General features: G+C 46.7%; 1 protein-coding gene across 1 annotated transcript in view; it reads left to right on the top strand.

Moving 5' to 3' along the window:
- The window catches only part of PPOX (protoporphyrinogen oxidase), a 124802-nt gene that overhangs the window by 10819 nt on the left and 90830 nt on the right, over positions 1 to 23153 (top strand). The window contains exons 2-10 of the mRNA XM_068252264.1: positions 1226 to 1330; positions 6472 to 6606; positions 10817 to 10932; positions 11180 to 11312; positions 11818 to 11962; positions 14055 to 14242; positions 18617 to 18677; positions 20453 to 20571; positions 23016 to 23129. Of these exons, the coding sequence (XP_068108365.1) occupies positions 1226 to 1330; positions 6472 to 6606; positions 10817 to 10932; positions 11180 to 11312; positions 11818 to 11962; positions 14055 to 14242; positions 18617 to 18677; positions 20453 to 20571; positions 23016 to 23129 (1116 nt within the window). The remainder of the gene's footprint in view (positions 1 to 1225; positions 1331 to 6471; positions 6607 to 10816; positions 10933 to 11179; positions 11313 to 11817; positions 11963 to 14054; positions 14243 to 18616; positions 18678 to 20452; positions 20572 to 23015; positions 23130 to 23153) is intronic.

The raw sequence follows: 23153 nt of genomic DNA, 5'->3' as shown, positions 1-23153 counted from the left end.
CTTATATTTTGATGTATTTGGTCCTGCCAATAAAGCTTTTTTGGATTGGATACCTTGCTATCTATGACATGTACGTGTTCCGTGTGGTGTCCAGAAAAGTCGTGCAGCGTTGGTACTCTGCATTCCGCGCTGTTGCAATGGTCATAACGAACATGTGTGAACCGATCCTACAGATAGCATAGAATCCTTGAACATGTCTGTTTGTTCATTGGTGTCTGTTGCCGAAAGTAGTACGATTTTGCCCCCTCTGTTAACCTAGGCTTAAAATGAACCAGAGACGAAGCACCCTCATGTATGTTACCATAGATATCAGTGGGAACATTAGAGAAAACACCTACCCTGCTCTCGGTTTCCTCCTTCACAGCTCAGCCTGCTTGTTATCAGCCCTGATAAAATCCCCCACTGAGCATTCAGTCTGGCTTTGCTCAGGAATCATTATAGCTGAGTCTGTCTTCTCTGATGTCTTTTCAAGCCCAAGCCTGCCCCCTTCTGGCTCTGCTATAATGACTCAGCTATAATGATTCCTGAGCAAAGCCAGACTGAATGCTCAGTTGGGGATTTTATCAGGGCTGTAAAGAAGCAGGCTGAGCAGTAAAGGATAAAACAGAGAGCAGGGTAGGTGTTTGCTTCGTCTCTGGTTCACTTTAAGGTACCCATACATCTATCGATTTGCAAGATGTCAGGCCCTTGTGGTCAGTCAGGTGTGCAGCGGTAATGGCTAGCATTATCGGGACGTTCCACAAAACCCTTGCCGCTGTCCACCCTAATGTCAAATGTGCCCGTCTGGTGCACTATACTTTGCCTGTCCATGTCTGCTGCTGGCTCCATCCTCCGTCCATACGCTTGCCGGCATACACATGGTCACATGTGTGACGTCACACGTACCCACAATACTCCGGCGACCTCTGGTGCACACGGGCAGGTAATGTATAGGGCCTTGAGCACCAGAGGGGCACATTTGATATTAGGAGGGTTGCCGGCGGGGCAGCAGATGCGGCGTCACAAGAACGATTCCTTATGGATTTCAGCATAAAACTGAAGGAGAATTGGCCTGTGGTGTGTGGGCACCCGACAGATCTCTCTCTCATCAGATTCGATTAGAGAGAGATTTGTCTCTTGGTCGAATCTGCCCATCAGCGCTAGATGTACCTTAACAGAGTAGTTGTCTTAGTGGTAATACGTGATAATGGTACAGTTATATTTTCTCTTTTCTTCTCTTGAACAGACGCTGTTGGTTCTGCAGATGCAGCGTACGGTCGTGGTAGCTGGTGGTGGGATTAGCGGGCTCACTGCCTGCTACCACCTGGTGAAAGATGCCAAAGTGTCCAAGGTGAGACGTCTAAGGAAGCATAACCACTTGAGGACCACAGCGCTATACCCCCCCCCCTAAAGACAAGGCCAAGTTTTGCTTAATCGGTCGCTGCAGCTTTAAGGCCTCGCTGCAGGGCCGCACAACAGCACACAGCACACTAGTGATTCCCCCCCCCCTTTTCTCCCCACCAACAGAGCTCTCTGTTGGTGGGGTCTAATCGCTCCCCCTCCCTCCCCCATTGTTTATTAATTTATTTTTTATATTTGTTTCTTTATTTTTGTATTATTTTTTTTACTATTTTCTCTTTTTTTTTTCTTTTTTCACAAACCCCTCCCTCCTCCCAGCTGGCCAATCCTGGCGATCGGCTGTCATAGGCTTCTGCCTATGAGAGCCGACTGCTCTCTAATGTCCCAGAGGGACAGCCGTGTTTTTTTTTTTTTTTTGTTAATTTCTCACACAGATGTCAAGAAAAAATTGCAATACAGTATAATCTCCTTATAATAAAATCTGATATAGTAAACATTTGGGTATAGTAAACTACTTCTCCAGGTCCTGGCCAGTCTCTATTATAAGTCTATGGGAGCAACGCCTGGTATAGTAAACACTGATATAATGTTTATAGTAAAAGTGTTTTTGTTCCTACATGTTGTTGACTGTGGTTATAATAAATAGTGGGCAGAGCATGCGTAATATGTCAGTGTGACACCCATGGTCGCTGCTCTCTTCAGGCTGTGTGAGTTAATGCCGGATAACATTTGTAAGACAAAAAGAATGGCGCCCGCGCTGGACATACAGTACTGTGCACATAAGCAGTGTGGAGAACATGAATAATGTGAACATAAACAAAAGAGGTTGCAGCGTTACCACTTCCACTTTGCAGTTGGCTGATGGTGTAATGGGTAAGGGCTCTGCCTCTGACACAGGAGACCAGGGTTCGAATCTCAGCTCTGCCTGTTCAGTAAGCCAGCACTAATTCAGTAGGAGATCTTTGGCAAGTCTCCCTTACACTGCTACTGCCAGTAGAGCGCGCCCTAGTGGCTGTTGCTCTGCTCTGGCGCTTTGAGTCCGCAAGGAGAAAAGCGCAATATAAATGTTATTTGTCTTGTCTTGTCAATCGCCAATAAAAGTATCGTCACAGTCCTCCCATGGGATTGTATGCACTGCCGGGTATCTCTCCCTTGTTAGCGATGACACTCCTGGTAGCGGGTGGAGCGCAGTACAGGCTACTTTCACTTGTAGTGCAAATCGGAGTGGGCCTACTCGCTGCAAAACTAAAAAATTAAGGAGAGTGGAGAGTAGAGTGCTAAGTCCCGTCCGCAGGGGTATCGGAGCCACTCGCATTACAGATAGGACAGGAAGCAGCCTCTATTCAGTGACGGCTGCAATTTTTAAGGAGCCCTGGATACTGTACTAGTGATTTGTCCAGCCTGTGTATGCAGCCCCTAATGTATACTTAACCTTGTAGTCCACCAGATGTGCAAGCGCTTGTATTGTACCTCCAATGGGAGGACAAAGTTGCTCCTTTGCAGAAGAGAATGTACCAAGGCATGCTGGGCCATTTCTACTACAATTTTTTTTTATAAAGTAAACCACTTTTCCTGACACCTTGGAGTTTACTATAATAAGATTATACTGTATTCAGAAGATTTGTCAGTGTTTTCCCTTGGCACTGTTGCTAAGTAATGACGTGATGGGTGACTTTGGGCCATGGATTGGCACACATGCAAAATGGGCACTGTGAAAATTTGGGTGCCCCCCCCCCCCCATGCCTACAACAACAACAAATAACATTTGTAAAGCGCTTTTCTCCCATGGGACTCAAAGCGCATAAGCATGGCTCTGACCATCGTGGTACAGAGGAAGAATTTTATAAGTCTGGAAATGCTAGGCTAAACAGGTGGCTTTTCAGTCTGGATTTGAATAGCTCCAGGGATGGTGCTGTCTTTACTGGGTGTGGCAGGGAGTTCCAAAGAGTAGGGGCAGCATGACAGAAGGCTCTATCTCCAGATTTTTTGAGGTGCACTCTGGGAGTGACCAAGTTTATAGAACTTGCTGATCTGAGGCTGTGAGAGGTGTGGTGCAGCTTCAGCAGGTCCTTCATGTATCCAGGGCCCAGATTGTGCAGGGATTTGAATGTCAGCAGTCCAATCTTGAAAAGTATTCTCCATTCTACTGGTAGCCAGTGCAGTGAGCGAAGGATCGGTATAATGTGACAGTGGCGAGGCTGGTTTGTTAGCAATCTGGCAGCAGCATTCTGCACTAATTGCAGGCGACGCAGGTCCTTTTGGGGGAGGCCAGCATAAAGGGCATTGCAGTAGTCCAGCCGTGATGTGATGAAGGCGTGAACTAGGGTTGGAAGATCCTCTGGGGGAATCAGATGTTTAATCTTTGCAATGTTCTTCAGATGAAAGAAGGAAGATTTAACTACAGATGAAATTTGGTTTCTGAAACTCAGTTCCCCATCGATTAGTACGCCAAGGCTGCGCACAAGGTTGGAGCTGTTTATGTCTGTATTCCCAATCCTGATTGGTGTTGCTTTAGGATAGAGCTGTTTTGATGGCGAGTGCTGGCTTTGGACAAACAGGACCTCAGTTTTGTCAGCGTTCAGTTTCAACCAGTTATCATTCACCCTAATGGAACTCCCCAACCCACCAATGCCTAACCTTAACTGACCCCCCTCCCCTCTGATGCCTAACCCTTCCCAACCCCCCTTCCAATGCCTATCCTTAACTGTCCAAATGGACACCTAACCTTAAGAACCCCCCACAAAGCCTAACACTAATGGAACTCTCCAAACCGCCAATACTCAACCCTAATGAAACCCTCCACCGGTGCCTAACCTACCCCCTCCCCCCTTACCAATGCCAAACCCTAACCACCCCTGTGCTGCAAACCCACCAATAATCTTTCCACCTTTGCCACTATACACAACAGATATGGGTGCCGCTGAAGTTTGGGTGCCCCATATGCATCCATATTAACATTGGCTATTAACAGAAATGTGGGTGCTGGGGCTGCCCACTATGCAGTCTGCAGCTACAAAAAGCGGGCAACTTGCTGGGGCCAACTGATGTTCTATAAATCTTCATCAATAATCGATAACCTCTCCGGCACGTCGATTTTCTCACTTTAGCTCCAGTTTGTTTGACCCCATAACCTGCCTAGTTTGTTATGGCAATAGTAGCCCAATCATAACTGAGCCAAGGGAGGTTAAAGCTTCGGCTCAGGTACACAAATCAAATACCTACCTACCTAAAGAGAGGTAAGCATTCAGTTCCTATTGAGGCTTCCCTTGCTGGTCTGATGTCCCTCGTTGCTGAGCTCGGCCCCCAGAAGATTAGCTTCCGAGTCATGGCTGCGTAATAGCTGACTGAGCCCGCCCATGCATGAGCAGTAAGCCAAAACCGTGGGTTCCATGCTACTGCGGGGGAGCGGCTGCCGCGGCTACAGCGCGGCAATGAATAAGGAAGTGGTGCCCTCCCGCTGATGTGAAGGGGGGGGGGGGCACGCTCTGCAATGGGGGCTGCCGACAAGAGAGGGAAGCCTCAATAAGATCCTGAGGCTTCCCTATCTGTGGGGTAAGTTCTTGTTTTGAACCTGAGCTTCGAACTTGGGTTCACTTTAAAGAGAACCCGAGGTGGGTTTGAAGAATATTATCTGCATACAGAGGCTGGATCTGCCTATACAGCCCTGCCTCTGTTGCTATCCCAAACCCCCCTAAGGTCCCCCTGCACTCTGCAATCCCTCATAAATCACAGCCATGCTGCTGACAAACAGCTTGTCAGAGCTGGCTGTGTTTATCTCTATAGTGTCAGTCTGCTGCTCTCCCCGCCTCCTGCAGAACTCTAGTCCCCGCCTGCATCCCTTCCCTCCCTGCTGATTGGAGGGAAGGGACGGGGGCAGGGACCGGAGCTCTGCAGGAGGCGGGGGAGCAGCTGAGACTGACACTACAGATGTAAACACAGCCTCACAGCACGGCTGTGATTTATGAGGGGTTGCAGAGTGCAGGGGGACCTTAGTGGGGTTTGGGATAGAAACAGAGGCTGGGCTGTATAGGCAGATCCAGCCTCTGTATGCAGATAACATTCTTTAAACACACCTCGGGTTCTCTTTAAGAAAAAAGCATCTGTTGCTTACAACCGCCAATCAGATTTGTGTTTTGGCCTCGATTCATCATTGTCGTTGAGATAACTTTTTTTTCCAGTTTGTTAAATTACCGAATTCGAAGTTTATCGATTTCTAGTTGTATTCATCAAGGTTTTTCCGCATTCGGTGTGAATTCAATAAAATATCGATAACAGTTCGGTAACCATTCGGTAATGTGTCGATATTTCCATTTTACAGCAGTAATTTATCACAAGGCCATAAGATTCCCATGGAATTGTGGGGTAAAAAGCAGTCCTTCCACATAGCAACATTCTGAATAGGGCTTGACACCTGGACCAGGATTCTGGAAGTGGCTTGGGGCAATCCCACAATTTCACCAGCTGCGGCTTGATAGGAGCCTTTTCTAAAAAAAAATGCAGTGCAGCTAGCAATTAACCCTGGCACTGCCTGTGTTCTCTTACAAGATGATTCAAAAGAAATGCAGATAATCCTGTTGTAGCAAATAAATCCATTCTCTTGCAAATTGATACGGTTCTAGACCTTATTCTTGCCCTTCTGCGCCTTTGAATCACTCTCAGCTGATACATAACCACTTCAAATGGCTCCATCTTCTCTGTCAGCAATGATCTGACGGAAATAACGACAGAGCAGTGAAGGAGATAACTAATCCTAAATGTAACGCTAAACCACGCCCACTTTCATTTTCATGAGTTGCACTTTCTTCCGTTTTTAACGCATCACTAACGAGTGATTACCGAATTATTACCGAATGCTCGCTAACAGCTGTAGATAAATTTGATGAATCCTGAAATCAACTTAATGAATTCTGTATTTTACCGAACTGTCGTTAACAAATTCGATAAGTCTTGATGAATCGAGGCCAATGATTGTCTCTGGGAGTTGGAGAAGTACAATGGCAAGAGGGAATGGCCAGCCAATCATGAAACAGAGATTGTCAGTTCAGAAGGGCTGAAGACCAAGCCTCATTCTATTACACAGCAATAAAGTCCGTATAATGGGTGATTGGCTCATACACTGTTGTGTTTCCGCAGGTCATATTGCTGGAGAGCAGTTCCCGGATGGGGGGATGGATGCACTCCACACGGACAGAAGATGGCGCTGTGTTTGAGCATGGCCCCCGCAGCATGCGCCCAGCCGGAGTGGTGGGGAAGAATTCCCTGTGCATGGTGAGACTTGCCATTAGGAGTTGTCAGGGCTAGAAGGCATCAATGGGGGAACAGTCGCTAGAGGGCAAGGTTAGGGTTAGGTGTCAAAAGAGGATAACGCTGGAAAGCTGGGAACCTGAAGATTTTGGAGGCTGCCATACTTATTTCCTTTAAGGCTGGTTTCACACATGGTGCGGTGCGATTGTCCTGTGGCAGGGGAGCTCGACAACACACTGCAGACTCTGCGTCATCGGAAGCCTGTCCGTAAAATTGTGTCGCACCACAGGTAGTGTGGCCAGTCTCATTGCGTTGTGAGAACGGTGGGGGAGAGGTCCACGGTAGTGTAAAAAATGCCTTAAACAATGCCAGTTGCCTGGCTGTCCGGCTGATCTCTTTGGCTGCAGTAGTGTCTGAATCGCACACCTGAAACAAATATGCAACTATTTCAGTCAGACTTCAGTCAGAGCACCTGATCTGCATGCTTGTTCAGGGTCTATGGCTAAAAGTATTAGAGGCTGAGGATCAGCAGGGCAGCCAAGCAACTTGTATTACTTAAAAGGAAATAAATATGGCAACCTCCATATCCCTCTCACCTCGGGTTTCCTTTTAAGGGGAACTATAGTCAACATAAAAAAAAAAAGTTAGATCCTTAGCTCAGTAGGGAGATGCCTCTGAATAGTCCAGAGTGGCAGCACTGCAGTCCCCTCCGTGCACGAGCATGGCAGCACTGTGATTCCCTCCATGCACATGCATAGCAGCACTGTGATTCCCTCCGTGCACATGCATAGCAGCACTGTGATTCCCTCCGTGCACATGCGTGGCAGCACTGCAATCCCCTCCGTGCACAAGCATGGTAGCACTGCTATTCCCATCGTGCACAAGCATGGTAGCACTGCTATTCCCATCGTGCACAAGCATGGCAGCACTGCAATCCCCTCCGTGCACAAGCATGGCAGCACTGCAATCCCCTCCGTGCACAAGCATGGCAGCACTGCAATCCCCTCCGTGCACAAGCATGGCAGCACTGTGATTCCCTCCATGCACATGCGTGGCAGCACTGCAATCCCCTCCGTGCACAAGCATGGCAGCACTGCAATCCCCTCCGTGCACAAGCATGGCAGCACTGTGATTCCCTCCATGCACATGCGTGGCAGCACTGCAATCCCCTCTGTGCACAAGCATGGCAGCACTGTAATCCCCTCCATGCACAAGCATGGCAGCAATGCAATCCCCTCCGTGCACAAGCATGGCAGCACTGCAATCCCCTCCGTGCACAAGCATGGCAGCACTGCAATCCCCTCCGTGCACAAGCATGGCAGCACTGCAATCCCCTCCGTGCACAAGCATGGCAGCACTGCAATCCCCGCCGTGCACAAGCATGGCAGCACTGCAATCCCCTCCGTGCACAAGCATGGCAGCACTGCAATCCCCTCCGTGCACAAGCATGGCAGCACTGCAATCCCCTCCGTGCACAAGCATGGCAGCACTGCAATCCCCTCCGTGCACAAGCATGGCAGCACTGCGATTCCCTCCGTGCACAAGCATGGCAGCACTGCAATCCCCTCTGTTCACAAGCATGGCAGCACTGCAATTCCCACCGTGCACAAGCATGGCAGCACTGCAATCCCCTCTGTGCACAAGCATGGCAGCACTGCAATCCCCTCTGTGCACAAGCATGGCAGCACTGCAATTCCCACCGTGCACAAGCATGGCAGCACTGCAATCCCCTCTGTGCACAAGCATGGCAGCACTGCGATCCCCTCCGTGCACAAGCATGGCAGCACTGCGATTCCCTCCATGCACAAGCATGGCAGCACTGCGATTCCCTCCGTGCACAAGCATGGCAGTACTGCGATTCCCTCCGTGCACGAGCATGGCAGCACTGCAATCCCCTCTGTGCATGAGCATTGTAGCACTGTGATTCCCTCCGTGCACAAGCATGACAGCACTGTGATTCCCTCCGTGCACAAGCATGGCAGCACTGCGATCCCCTCCGTGCACAAGCATGGCAGCACTGCGATCCCCTCCGTGCACAAGCATGGCAGCACTGCGATCCCCTCCGTGCACAAGCATGGCAGCACTGCGATCCCCTCCGTGCACAAGCATGGCAGCACTGCGATCCCCTCCGTGCACAAGCATGGCAGCACTGCGATCCCCTCCGTGCACAAGCATGGCAGCACTGCGATCCCCTCCGTGCACAAGCATGGCAGCACTGCGATCCCCTCCGTGCACAAGCATGGCAGCACTGCGATCCCCTCCGTGCACAAGCATGGCAGCACTGCGATCCCCTCCGTGCACAAGCATGGCAGCACTGCGATCCCCTCCGTGCACAAGCATGGCAGCACTGCGATCCCCTCCGTGCACAAGCATGGCAGCACTGCGATCCCCTCCGTGCACAAGCATGGCAGCACTGCGATCCCCTCCGTGCACAAGCATGGCAGCACTGCGATCCCCTCCGTGCACAAGCATGGCAGCACTGCGATCCACCCCCTGCACAAGCATGGCAGCACTGTCATTCCCTCCGTGCACAAGCATGGCAGCACTGTCATTCCCTCCGTGCACAAGCATGGCAGCACTGTCATTCCCTCTGTGCATGAGCATGGCAGCACTGCAATCCCCTCCGTGCACAAGCATGGCAGGACTGCGATCCACCCCCTGCACAAGTATGGCAGCACTGTCATTCCCTCTGTGCATGAGCATGGCAGCACTGCAATCCCCTCCGTGCACAAGCATGGCAGGACTGCGATCCACCCCCTGCACAAGTATGGCAGCACTGTCATTCCCTCTGTGCATGAGCATGGCAGCACTGCAATCCCCTCCGTGCACAAGCATGGCAGGACTGCGATCCACCCCCTGCACAAGCATGGCAGCACTGTCATTCCCTCCGTGCACAAGCATGGCAGCACTGTCATTCCCTCTGTGCATGAGCATGGCAGCACTGCAATCCCCTCCGTGCACAAGCATGGCAGGACTGCGATCCACCCCCTGCACAAGCATGGCAGCACTGTCATTCCCTCCGTGCACAAGCATGGCAGCACTGTCATTCCCTCCGTGCACAAGCATGGCAGCACTGTCATTCCCTTCGTGCACATGCATGCCAGCACTGTCATTCCCTCTGCACGAGCGTGGCAGCACTGCAATCCCCTCCGTGCATAAGCATGGCAGCACTGTGATTCCCTCCGTGCACAAGCATGGCAGCACTGCAATCCCCTCCGTGCACAAGCATGGCAGCACTGCAATCCCCTCCGTGCACAAGCATGGCAGCACTGCAATTCCCTTCCGTGCACAAGCATGGCAGCACTGCGATTCCCTCCGTGCATAAGCATGGCAGCACTGTGATTCTCTCCGTGCACAAGCATGGCAGCACTGTGATTCCCTCCGTGCACAAGCATGGCAGCACTGTGATTCCCTCCGTGCATAAGCATGGCAGCACTGTGATTCTCTCCGTGCACAAGCATGGCAGCACTGCGATCCCCTCCGTGCACAAGCATGGCAGCACTGTGATTCCCTCCGTGCACAAGCATGGCAGCACTGTGATTCCCTCCGTGCACAAGCATGGCAGCACTGTGATTCCCTCCGTGCACAAGCATGGCAGCACTGTGATTCCCTCCGTGCACAAGCATGGCAGCACTGTGATTCCCTCCGTGCACAAGCATGGCAGCACTGTGATTCCCTCCGTGCACAAGCATGGCAGCACTGCATGGTCGTGGGGTGCATCCTGTGCAGTGGCATGGAACTGCTTTTGCACCATTTTTCCCCCAAGCAAGAGTGGCTCCAGTGATAAAGGCACATACCCACTGGTGTCTGCGTAGTGCCCTGCTCATACACGGAGAGGTGCGCGGCTGTGAAGATGAAGATGGTCCTGGCCAGCAGCTTGTGATATCTTATTCTTTGTTTACTAATCGTAGCTGAAAAAGGAATGTAAACATTAGCAGAGTGCTAGCACTGAGCTGCCTCACATAGTAAAAGCAGAAACCGGTCGGAAGTGATCACTAGATAGATTTTAATATATAAATACAGCAGCTATACAGTAAAATGCAATGGCAGATTTCAGAGCATATAAACTGTACTTTGGGAACTTGTCATTTGTAAACAGACAATATCACATGTGCACAAAGGCAAATATAGTAATTTTTTGGGTAATACAAAGTAGGAAAACACATTTACATTGAATGTTGTGTCAGAGTTTTATCCCACTTTAGGAAGGTAATTTGAGATTTTGTCTCTGCAGGTTTCGGAGCTTGGCTTAGAAGGCGATCTTCTCCCGATCCCCAGGAGTCACCCCGCTGTGAAGAATCGCTTCCTCTACGTCAATAAATCCCTCCACAAACTGCCGTCCAGCTTAGGGTGAGGCCTGACTTGTGTTCCTTTCCTTCTAGTCTGATTTAGGGGTGCTTCACTAAATATAACTAGGTGTTTAATCAAAAATAAAAGTCAATAAAGAGGTGTTTTGTCAGGGAGAAGTTGGTACATTTCTGAGAAATAAAATAGTAACAGGAGAAGGCCAATTCCATTGGGTCCAAGTGGCACAGACAGCAAACACTATTCAAATCCCTTCCCCCCACTTTTGGTTACAATTTGTGTTTTATTTTAGGGGGGTCTTGCGTACCATCCCCCCATTCACCAGACCCCTGTTCCTGTGTGGTCTGCGGGACTTAACTGCACCACGTGGATCCCAGGAAGATGAATGTGTCCATGATTTCTTCACACGCCGCTTCGGAAAAGAGGTAAGAGGGGAAGCTGTCTAACTCTCCTCTCCTGATATACTCTGTGCTGCTGGATGACTCTGCTCCTCCCTCTTTCTAACTCTCCTCTCCTTATATACTCTGTGCTGCTGGAGGACTCTGCTCCTTCCTCTATCTAACTCTCCTCTCCTGATATACTCTGTGCTGCTGGAGGACTCTCCTCCTGCCTCTTTCTAACTCTCCTCTCCTGATATACACTGTGCTGCTGGAGGACTCTGCTTCTCCCTGTAACTCTCCTCTCCTGATATACACTGTGCTGCTGGAGGACTCTGCTCCTCCCACTAACTCTCCTGATATACTCTGTACTGCTGGAGGACTCTGCCCCTTCCTCTAACCCTCCTCTCCTGATATACACTGTGCTGCTGGAGGACTCTCCTCTCCTGATATACTCTGTGCTGATGGAGGACTCTCCTCTCCTGATATACTCTGTGCTGCTGGAGGACTCTGCTCCTCCCTCTATGTAACATATCAGCATTTCTCTCTGCAGTTGGCTGACATTGTGGTGGACAGTCTGTGCCGGGGGGTGTTTGCTGGCGATTGCCGTAAGCTCAGCCTGCGTTCCTGCTTCCCCTTCCTGCATGATGCAGAAGTACGTAAGAGATCGGTTGTCCTCGGTATGGTCACAGGTGGAGGTACGTGATTCCCCCATGAGTTACACAGAATTTATCAGAAGAGTATAGAGGTTTTTTTTCAGGTTAACTACACCACGGGCATGGTCGCGGCGGCAGTAGTCCCAGGACTGCCTAATGCCAATTGGCGTCAAGTCCTGGGGCTGGGATTTGCAGGAGATCGTGCGCAGGCTGCGCACGCATCTCCTCCTTGAAGGGCGGAGCTCCGCCCCGACTTCAGTCTCCGAGCGGCAATCGCCGCTCGGAAGACTGTTAGACGTCTTTACCCATTGTACAGCGCTGCAATCAGCAGCATCGCTGTACTGGGGACAGTGTGATTGGCTGGCGGGGGGAGGGAGGGAGGGGGGTGTTTATACATATACAGAAAAACAGCACATTTTTATTAAAAAAACAAGTAAATAAACAAACATCAACAAATAAATGTCTGGGGGGCCATTAGACCCCACCAACAGAGAGCTCTGTTGGTGGAGAGAAAAGGGGGGGGGGGGGAATCACTTCTGTGCCGAGTTGTACGGGCCTGCAGCTCTGCCTTAAAGCCGCAGTGGCCCATTTAGTTAAAATTGCTCTGGTCTTTAGGGGGGTTTTCCACTGCAGTCCTCAAGTGGTTAAAAGGAACCTAAAATGAGGGATATGTAAGCTGCCATATTAATTTCCAGGTAAACAATGCAGACTGCCTGGCTGTCATGCTGATCCTCAGCCTCTGATACTTTTATCCATAGACCCTGAACAAGCATGCAGCAGATCAGGTGTTTGACTGAAGTCTGACTGGATTAGATGCATGCTTGTTACAGGTGTGTGATTCAGACACTACTGCAGCCAAAGAGATCAGCATGACTGCCAGGCAATCTGCATTGTTTAAAAGGAAATAAATATGGCAGCCTCCATAAACCTCTCACTCCGGGTGTCCTTTAAAGTTCAACTGGTCAGACACTGATTCACTTATGGCGAGATCATAGTGTATAGCAGTAGATGTACTAGGAAAAGAATCCCAAAAGTTGGCACTAACGGTCCAATTTCTAGCGAAAAATCGTTAGAGCGATCAGTAATTCTGATCAGATTGGTTGTAAATAATCTCCATTGATAGGCACAATCGATTACGAACGATTATAAAAATAGTCGACCGATTTGATTTTGGTCAAACTAGAAATTGAATTTTCTACTAGGTTGTGATAGATAAGAAGCAAAGATTGGCTGGATGATGGTGTAGTGAACGATTTTTCTTCCAATCAGAATTATCTGATCGCTGGAATGATTTTTCGCAAGAAATTGGATTGTTAGTGGCCACCTTTAGTAATCTGTCCAAAATTCTGTAGCATTATCCCCCATTGTGCAGGCCATCCTCTCGCATGTGAATTTCAGTCATAGATGGAGTATGGTGGGCGGTATCATGCAGTACAGGCTACGCCCCCCCCAAGCCACGCCCCTGTAAGAATGCTGGCAGAAGGCATAGTGGAGAAAAAGCAGATGGGTGGGAGGCGTGAAGTATAACAGGTGCCAGAACAGCTATAGGTACCCCCGAGATGGAGGGTCTGTGGCTTGTGGCAGAAGTCTTCAGTGGTGTAGGGGAACATGAGGCATATTGGGGTGTCATTCATTTTACAGTCAGTGCTAACTGACATTACTATTGGCAGCAGTTTTGTGTTTTATTTTGGACCCAAGCTTCGGGCCGTGTACTCTTTTTAAATAACTTGTCTACCATTGCTCCGTGCGCCAATCTCTGCATGGGGGGAAACCCCCAAGACTCTGGAAAACTGTATAGGGGAACGGGTGTGGTTTTGAAAAAATGGGTCGTGGTTAAAAGTGTGGCAGGGGCGTGTCTTAGTGTCCCTTTTTCCTGGCTCTAAAAGTTGGGAGGTATGAGTAGGACACTTTTATGGTTATGAATTTGTGCCTCCTAACTTCTCCTCACCACTGCATCCATGGCTGGGGCCCCTCTCGCCTCTGCCTCAGCCTAACCTCTCACTCAGGCAGTGGCACCTGTGGGCACATACATACTGTGCCTAGTATCTGAGTATTATTGTATCATTTACATCTTCTGTAAGAATGGAGAAGACTTGTATCGTATGGTCAGAGCCTGAACCTTGTACTATTGCAGAGAAGGCTCCAAAGATTGACTCGCCCCTAATCCAGAGGGCCAAGAAGGAGCGCTGGAGTCAGTGGTCACTGCGGAGGGGGATGCAGACGCTGTCAGAGGCCTTGGAGGATTACATCAGGCAGAGAGGAGTGGAAATTCACAAGGACACGCCAGTAGAGGCGCTAGAGAGGACGAGCAATGGATGGAAGGTACTGAGTGGTGGGGGGATTACGGGGTCCTTCTTACAGAGAACCTGTACTGAGTAAAATTATTTAAAATAAACACATGAGGTAACTTCAAATGAACATTGCATAGTTACCTTGCCATCAGTTCCTCTCAGAAACTCACCATTTTCTGCTGACAACGATCCCTTCCAGTTCTGACAATATTTTGTCAGATCTGAAATATATCAGTTGCTGTCAGTAAAATATCAGTTGCTGTCAGTTACAGCTGAGAGGAGAACTGATGTGTCCATGTTTCCCTGTGGCTCAAGTGGGCGATGTTACAGTATAACAGTGTGCTGACCAGGAAGCTGTTATGGGGTAATGGCCATTTTCCAAATGGAGGACGGAGAATTCTATTGATCACAGTGAACAAACAGGATGCAGGAGAGGAAAAAGAGATTGAGGAGTAGACTACACAGTAGGTAAGTATGACTTGTGTATGCTTATTTTGACTTTTAATTTTCAGTTCAGGTTTTTTTAAAGAGAAACTCTGACCAAGAATTGAACTTTATCCCAATCAGTAGCTGATAACCCCTTTTACATGAGAAATCTATTCCTTTTCACAAACCGACCATCAGGGGGCGCTGTATGACTGATATTGTGGTGAAACCCCTCCCACAGGAGACTCTGCGGACTGTGGTACTCCTGGCAGTTTCCTGTGTGTGAACCTTGCTGCATTGTGGGAAATAGCTGTTTACAGTTGGGCCCAACTGCCAAAAAAAGCATGCAGCAGCTACATCACCTGAATGTAAAAAAAAGTAAAAATGTCACCATGTAATAAATGTCAGAATGTAAATCAGGGATTTAAAAATAATTTACAATTGGGCAAACACTGGCTAAATCATTTATACATAATTATTGTAAAAATGAAGCACTTTTTTTATTAATTATTTTCACTGGAGTTCCTATTTAAGGTGGCCACACGCGATACAATAAAACGATCCGATTTTATGGCAATTCGATAAATATGATTGGATCTCCTGGGAAAAAAATGAAAGCTTTTTTTTTTAATACGACTGAAAAGTAAGATCGGATTTCCGTTTTTTTTTTTTTTTATCCGGAAGATCTAAAGATTGTTGGTGGTGGTGGCCACACACCATACAATTTTTAAAATATCTGTTCAATTTAAGAATTGCAATCAATTTTTCTGACTGATTGTAACATTTCAAAAATCTGACCAATGTACCACACACATGTTCCCAGTTATGATAAAAATGATTGGAAACTCTGAGAAAATTGCTTGGGTGTGTACATTAATAAATTGACAATCCAACACACACCATACAATCTTTAGAAATATTGAAGACAAATTTTCAGCATTCCGGATCGACAAAAATGGGAAATCCGATCGGATTTTTCAGTCGAATGAAAAGAAACCTTTCGATTTTTTTTTTTTCGGGAGATCCGATCATATTTATCGAATTGCCGTAAAATCAGATCATTTTATTGTATCGTGTATGGCCACCTTTAGATTGTCAATTGATTAATATACACACCCTAGCAATTTTCTCCGAGTTTCCAATCATTTTTATCATAATTGGGGAAAAATTGAAGATAGGATTACATTGGTCATATTTCTGAAATGTTACAATCAGTCAGAAAAATTTATTGCGATTCTTAAATTGAACAAATATTTTAAAAAATTGTATGGTGTGTGTGTGGCCACCTTTAGCTATATGGAAGATGTTGTCACGTTTCTATGTATCTTTTTTATGGACATACCTCTGACCACTAGAGGGAGCACCTTCCTGTAAGCCAGACTGTATGGGTTGCAGCTTAGCATTCTTGTCTCAACTGCTGTCAGGAAGGAAAGAGGATGAGATTTAAAGATACACTGTAGTGACTCAGAGTAGAATGCAGGAAATATTCAGGGCACCAAGTTTTACTTTAATTTTCCTTCTTCAGAAGGACTCCCTATATCTTTATTACACTGTATATTGGTATTTAGCCCCGCCCTCCCCGTGATGCTTACCCTGGGCTGATTATCTATGCGGAAATCCACCCCCTTCACCACGAGCATTCTGGGAGTCCAGGTACACTTTGTACTGGCTTTGGAACTCAGTAAAATCTCTCCAGAGATGCACCTGACAGAACTAAAGATGTCACCTCCAGGGATACATTTCAGAATGTACATCAGGGAGAGGAAAGATTTTACAATTGGTAAATGCTGAATAAATAATTTATTAAAAAAATAGCAATTTAATTACGGTATGTTATTTTCACTATAGTTACTCTTTAACTACCTATGTGTCTCCGTGACATCCCCACAGTTATTTAAAGGACAACTGACGTAAGAAGAATATGGAGGCTGCCATATGTATTTCCTGTTAATGCCAGTTGCCTGGCTGTCCTGCTGATCAATTTGACTGCAGTAGTGTCTGAATCACACCAGAAACAAGCATGCAGCTAATATTGTCAGATCTGACAATAATATCAGAAACACCTGATCTGCTGCTTGCTTGTCCAGGGTCTATGGCTAAAAGTATTAGAGGCAGAGGATCAGCAAGACAGCCAGGCAACTGGTATTGTTTAAAAGAAAAAAAAATATGGCAGCTTCCATATCGCTCTTGCGACAGTTGTCCTTTCAATAGAAACCTTTTTACAATATCGTATTTTAGTCCATCTCCTCATGGGGGATTCTCAGCGTTTTCTTTGTTTTCAAAAGCATTTCCCGAATAACAATTTAACTGCCAAAACAGTAAGATACCAGCCAGCCTCCATACTCATTACTTTGGCAGTTAGACTTAGTAACTGCCGTTCATGGAATGCTCTTGAAAACAAAGAAAACTCTGAGAATCCCCCATGAGGAGAGATGGACTAGTCCAAAACCTGTCAGTGCTGTCAGATTTTCTGTTTGCAGGAGTGTTCCTTTTTCAAGACTACTATTGTCTGTGTTTTTACTACTACTGCACTGTTAGAATAAATAACAGTATTGCGAAGTATATTGATTAATGATTACTTTTTATATATTTTTTTCTGAATAGTATTGTTGCTTTCTGATGTGGGTCTGGGTCACTATGAGCTGTCTAGGTGTTCCTCCTTGATACAGTTTTATGCAGTTACACAGCAGCTTTAGTAATAAATAGCAGAAATCCTATGTACAGGTCTGTAAGGGCCCATCACCATTGAAAATTGCAATAGTAAATGCGGTGCTTTTGCAATTTTTTAATTTTACACTACATTTTTCATGCATTTCAGTGCAAATTTTTATGCGACTGGTTGGATTTTATGGTGCAATTGCGCTTGGGTTTTTTGTTTCCAAATGTTTTGATAAAGTTTTTTGCGCTTGGGATTTTACAATTCAAGATTCGGAAATTGTTTCTTCAGCTTGTTGCACTCCCTTTAACTTAAAGAGAACCCGAGGCGGATTTTTAAAATCTTAATAAGACAAAAAAGGCATGTTCTCTGCACAATGACATGCCTTACCTATGCACAAATAACTAGGTTGTGTTCATTTTTTTTTCTCTGCCTGATAGAGTTAAAAATCAGGTATGCAAGTGACAGTTTCTGTCTGGGTCGAGACCGGGTCAGACTATAGCGTAACTCTTGCAATTAAGGAATTACAGCCTTAAAACACTTTCCTGGCAGAAAATGACTTCAGATAGAAAGAAAGAGATAAAAAGGGTCAATAATTCATAGATTTTAGCTCTGGCATACTGCAATGAATGTGCCATTGAGAAGAGACTATGAAACAGTAAAAACTAGATTTAAATATAAAATAAAACTGTGGGATACCTTAAGGCTGGTTTCACAGTGGGACGTTACAGGCGCACGTTAGAGCAGCCTGTAACGCAGCCCACCGCACAGTAATGAAAAATCAATGGGGCTGTTCACAGTGCGGACGTTGCGTTACATTGTAACGCTGCGTCACAAGACAACGTACTGCATGCAGTACTTTGGACGCGGCTGAGCCGCGTTAGACTGCTTGCACATGCTCAGAAATGTTGGGGAGGAGCGGAGAGCGGCCAGGCACATGGCTAATTAATATGCACTGCACGTTATGACGTGCAGTGTTTACTTCCTGGAGCAGCCGCTCTGTGCGGCGATTGGCCGGCGGGACCACGTGATGCCGCATGCGCACAAGAGTGCGCATCACGGCATTACTGACGCCAGAGTGAGCTGCACAACGCGGCTCACTCTGACGTCCAGATCTAGCACCACCAGGCGTTCCGTTAGGGGGACGTGATGCGACCTTAACGCCCCCTCTAATGCAACGTCCTGGTGTGAAATTAGCCTTAAAAGTCATTTTTAGGAGAAGGAGGATAGATACAATGGTTAATCTCATTCGTTTATTTTCAACTTAGATGTCTTTTAAGGCTGAGCATTTGGAATAATCAGAATTTTCTGCTATCTTTTCAGGTCAGCCTTCCCAATGGCAGTGTCACGGCCGACCACATTTTCAGCGCAATCCCTGCAGCAGGTAAGTGTTTTCTGTGTCTGGAACGGTGACGGAAAGTTTTAAAATGTAATATATGTGCAAACATAAACAAGTAAGAAGTACATTTTTTTCCCAGAGTAAAATGAGTTATAAATGACTTTTCTCCTATGTTGCTGTCACTTACAGTAGGTAGTAGAAATCTGACATAAGCGACAGGTTTTGGACTAGTCCTTCTCTTCATGGCGGATTCTCAGGGATTTGTTTATTTTCAAAAGCACTTAGTGAATGGCAGTTTCTCTGTCCAACAGACAAAAATCTGTGTAGCGAGCAGGGAGGCTGGCCAGCATCATTGTTTAAATCCTTTTTAGGGAATATCTATATAAAGAATAAAAGCCTTGCTGAGAATCCCCTATGAAGAGATGGACTAGCTCAAATCCTGTCGCTTCCATCAGATTTCTACTGCCTACTGTAAGTGACAGCAACACAGGAGAAAAGTAATTTATGGCTCATACTTCTTGTTTGTCTATGTTTGCACATATCTAAAATTTTTCGCCTTAGTGCCCCTTTAAAGAGTAACTTTTACCCAGGATTGACCTTCATTCCAATCAGTAGCTGATTTCCCTTTTCCCAAAAGAAGTATTTACTTTTTCTCTAATAGATCATCAGGGATGCGTACATTTGAAATCGGCGCCGGTAGACTTGGGCGCAGGATACAACTGTTATACGGCTGATCCTGCTTCTGCACAAGTCCGGGCCGTGTTAATTACTATTCCCCCTCCAGGCCGCCATGGATAGTGGGGGAATTATCTAATTCGGCTTCCAGCGATTGCTGGAGGCCAAATTATTGTGTTTTAAAAGCAACTTCGGCTCTGTCTTCTGACGGATAACTGAATAAAACATTTACTGTATTTTTTTGACTATAAGACTCACTTTTTCTCCCTCAAAAGTGGGGGAAAATGTCACTGCGTCTTACAGTCCAAATGCCGGGAGCTCCTGACTTGTGAACGCCGGCGAATACCAACCTCTAACCCACTGCAATGTCAGGGACTCCCGGTGAGGACACAGGTGAACAAAGGGGCATAGAGGAGGACACGGGGGGCACAAAGGGGCATAGAGGAGGACACAATGAGGACAGAGGCAGACACATGGGGGGGGGGCACAGGAGGACACAAGGATGACAGAGGAGGACACATGGGGGACACAGGAGGACACAGGGAAACACAAGCGGTACAAGGAGGCATAATCCACAAGATGCACCTTCACCATGGATGCACCAGGTTTAGTATATATTGTTTCCCTTGGTTTTTGTCCTCTAAATCTAGGTTTGTCTTATGGTCAGGAGAATCTTATAGTGTGAAATATACGGTATGTTTTATAGGCCTCTTCCATATGAGCAGCTGAAGGCGCAGGAGCCGTGGACACCCTGATTGCGGCAGCCATGCTCAGATGGGACCTGTCACAGTTCCCTGCCACATAGTAAGACCACCGCATGTCAAGCGATGACACCAATGGGGTTACAAACAATGTTATTTGGCTGCACCTGAATGGCGCTCGTGGGCTGCGGACGGGACACAGACCTGCCCAAAAAAACGCACAATTCAGCCTCTTGTATAAGAGGCATAAGATACTGTGCATTTTCCAGGTTTTTTTTTTACTTGTAGTTTCATGCAGAATTGACTGAATCCCCAATACAGCTCTCCTATCATGCAAGCCCTGTAATAAGAGAACATGTGTAGTGTGTACAGGAGTATGGCTGCCTCTGCACATCCCATGGTGATCATGTGACCTAGCTAACCAGCAGCCATTTTGTTTTACAGCTCTGAGCAGGCTGCTGGACCCAGTCGCCAAGCCCATGGCAGACACCTTGCGTCAGCTAAATGCAGCCAACGTTGCCGTGGTGAATTTAGAGTATGATGGAGAAGTGTTGCCTGTGTCGGTGAGTGTTGCATTGTCTATATTTGCAGTTACTTATCAGGTAAGGCCATTTCTAGGTGTGATTGGTATACGGCAACTGGGTGGTCCTGACATTGAGGCTACAGTTTGACTTACAGAGAACCTGAACTGAAAATAAACATACACACATCATACTTACCTCCGGTTTGTCTACTGTGGTCAATGGAATTCTCTGTCCTCCATTTTGAAAATGGCCATTACCCCATAACAGCTTCCTGATCAGCACACTGTTAAACTGTAATATCGCCCACTTGAGCCATAGGGAAACATGGACATTACTTTGCACATTCCGTTGTAACTGACAGCTGCTGATATATAACTGACAGCAACTGGTATATTTCAGTTCTGACAAAATCTCGTCAGAACTGGAAGGGATCAGTGCAAGAAGAAAATGGTGAGCCTCTGAGAGGAACTGATGGTGAGGTAAGTGTGTAATATTCATTTGCAGCTATGTCGTGTGTTTATTTTAAATAATTTTACTCAGTTCAGGTTCTCTTTAAGTGCTTTGCTTGCATTGAGCACAATATAATAAGTGACACACATTATCTGCACAGCCCTCCTCCCTGTGTTAATACCTCTTGGCTGTCTTTTGTTATCATCTTGTTTTGGGGCAGCACAGTGGTGTAGTGGTTTGGTCTCTTGCCCTGCAGCTGGGTCCCCGAATTAAATACCAGTCAACATCTGCAAGGAGTTTGTATGTTCTCCCTGTGTCTGCATGGGTTTCCTCCAGGCACTCAGATTTCCTCCCACGTACAAAAAACATACAGATAAGTTACTTGGCTTCCCCCTAAATTGGCCCTAGACCACAATATATACACTACACGATACATACATAGACATATGACTATGGTAGGGATTAGATTGTGAGCCCCTCTGAGGACAGTAACATGACATGACAAGACTATATACTATGTACAGCACTGCGGAAGATGTCAGTGCTATATAAATACTAAATAATAATCTTGGAAACAAATACAGGTAGAAGGCTGCGCATCCCTGACCTAATACTACAGTTGAATGGTTAATCGTTGTGGCGTACACCGCCCCCCCTGGACTGAAATGTACGCCCGCATCCAAACAAGGCAATACTGGTTTATGGAGAAAGTTTAGCTTCCATTATAGTTTGCATGCAAAATACAATCTACGAGACATCTGCACCAGCGTTGAGGTCATTCTTCATACGGCGATTAACCATTCAACTGTAGTATTAGGTCAGGGATGCGCAGCCTTCTACCTGTATTTGTTTCCATAATTTTGTAACTACCAGGCTAGCAGCTCCCATTGTGCTTCTGCTGTGCTTCTGCTGTTTGCATAGTATTTAATTATGCATATGTTTTGCATCTGTTTGATTGCTGAGTGTGTATTTGAGCTATATAAGCGGTGCACATGAGGTGGATAAGTTATTCAGTCTCTATGATCACAGCGCCCTCTAGTGACAAAAGAGGGTGCTGCAGCCATACACTAGGAGGAAAGTAGATCATCGATGGAGCCCGGAGAAGTATGTAACTTCTGTCCGGTTCTCCCGTACTGCAATTCTTAGGGCCCCCTTCTGGTCTATATGAGACCCGCAGGGAACCCCCTTAATAAGGAGACTACTGGGTCCCCCTTGGCTGTAGGCCCCATAGCAGCTTCTATGGCTGTTATGGTGATTCCTATGCCATTACCCTTTTTCAATATAAATAGCATCAATATTCTTAGTCTGCATAATAAGAAAATGGATAGGTCAACTTTAAAGGACACTTGAACGGAGAGGGATATGGAGGCTGACATATTTATTTCCTTTTAATCAATACTGGTTGCCTGGCAGAAACACCTGACCTGCATGCTTGTTCAGGGTCTATTGCTAAAAGTACTAGAGGCAGATGATCAGCAGGACAGCCAGGCTTGTGGTTTTGTTCGAACGGACTATGGCAGCCTCCATATCCCTAAAGTTACACAGAGTAACCTTGCATCGGGACTAATAAAACTTTTATTATATCAATAAAACCCTGTATCATGCTGACTAGCATTAATGAACAAACTAACCAATGATGTGGGAAATCGGGTAAGTATGTAAAGGGCCATAATCCTCATTCCCTAATCATCGTTGCATATTATAAATTACACAACCCCCCACCAAAAACCCAACATGTTTCACTTCCTTAATTGGAAGCTTCATCAGGGTAAAAAGTACAAGAGTGCTAAGTGCATAAATACATTATATACAGAAACAATCAGTTCATTAATACAGCGTATAGGCCATTGTCAGCAACCTCCATATCCATCTCAGTTCAGGTGTCCTTTAATGGGATAAGATGGTGGCAGAGGACATGGTATAATTCTAATGGTTATATTGTATTCTTCCTGTATGTAAACTGTAATAATTGTATCCTCCAGCAGGAAGCGCTGTTCTCTAGTGAGCCGGTTCTTCTCTGTCCTTCTCTGCAGGGTTTCGGTCACCTGATTCCATCGTTTGAGGACAGCACCGTCCTGGGAATTGTTTACGATTCGCTTACATACCCCCAGCACAATCGCCAAGGCTTAGCGTCTACCAGACTGACGGTAATGTGACCCAATCTGAGGGGA

The sequence above is a fragment of the Hyperolius riggenbachi genome, chromosome 9 (assembly GCF_040937935.1).
Source record: "Hyperolius riggenbachi isolate aHypRig1 chromosome 9, aHypRig1.pri, whole genome shotgun sequence".
In the NCBI taxonomy this organism is placed as follows: Eukaryota; Metazoa; Chordata; class Amphibia; order Anura; family Hyperoliidae; genus Hyperolius; species Hyperolius riggenbachi.
This window is presented reverse-complemented; position numbering and strand designations above follow the sequence as displayed.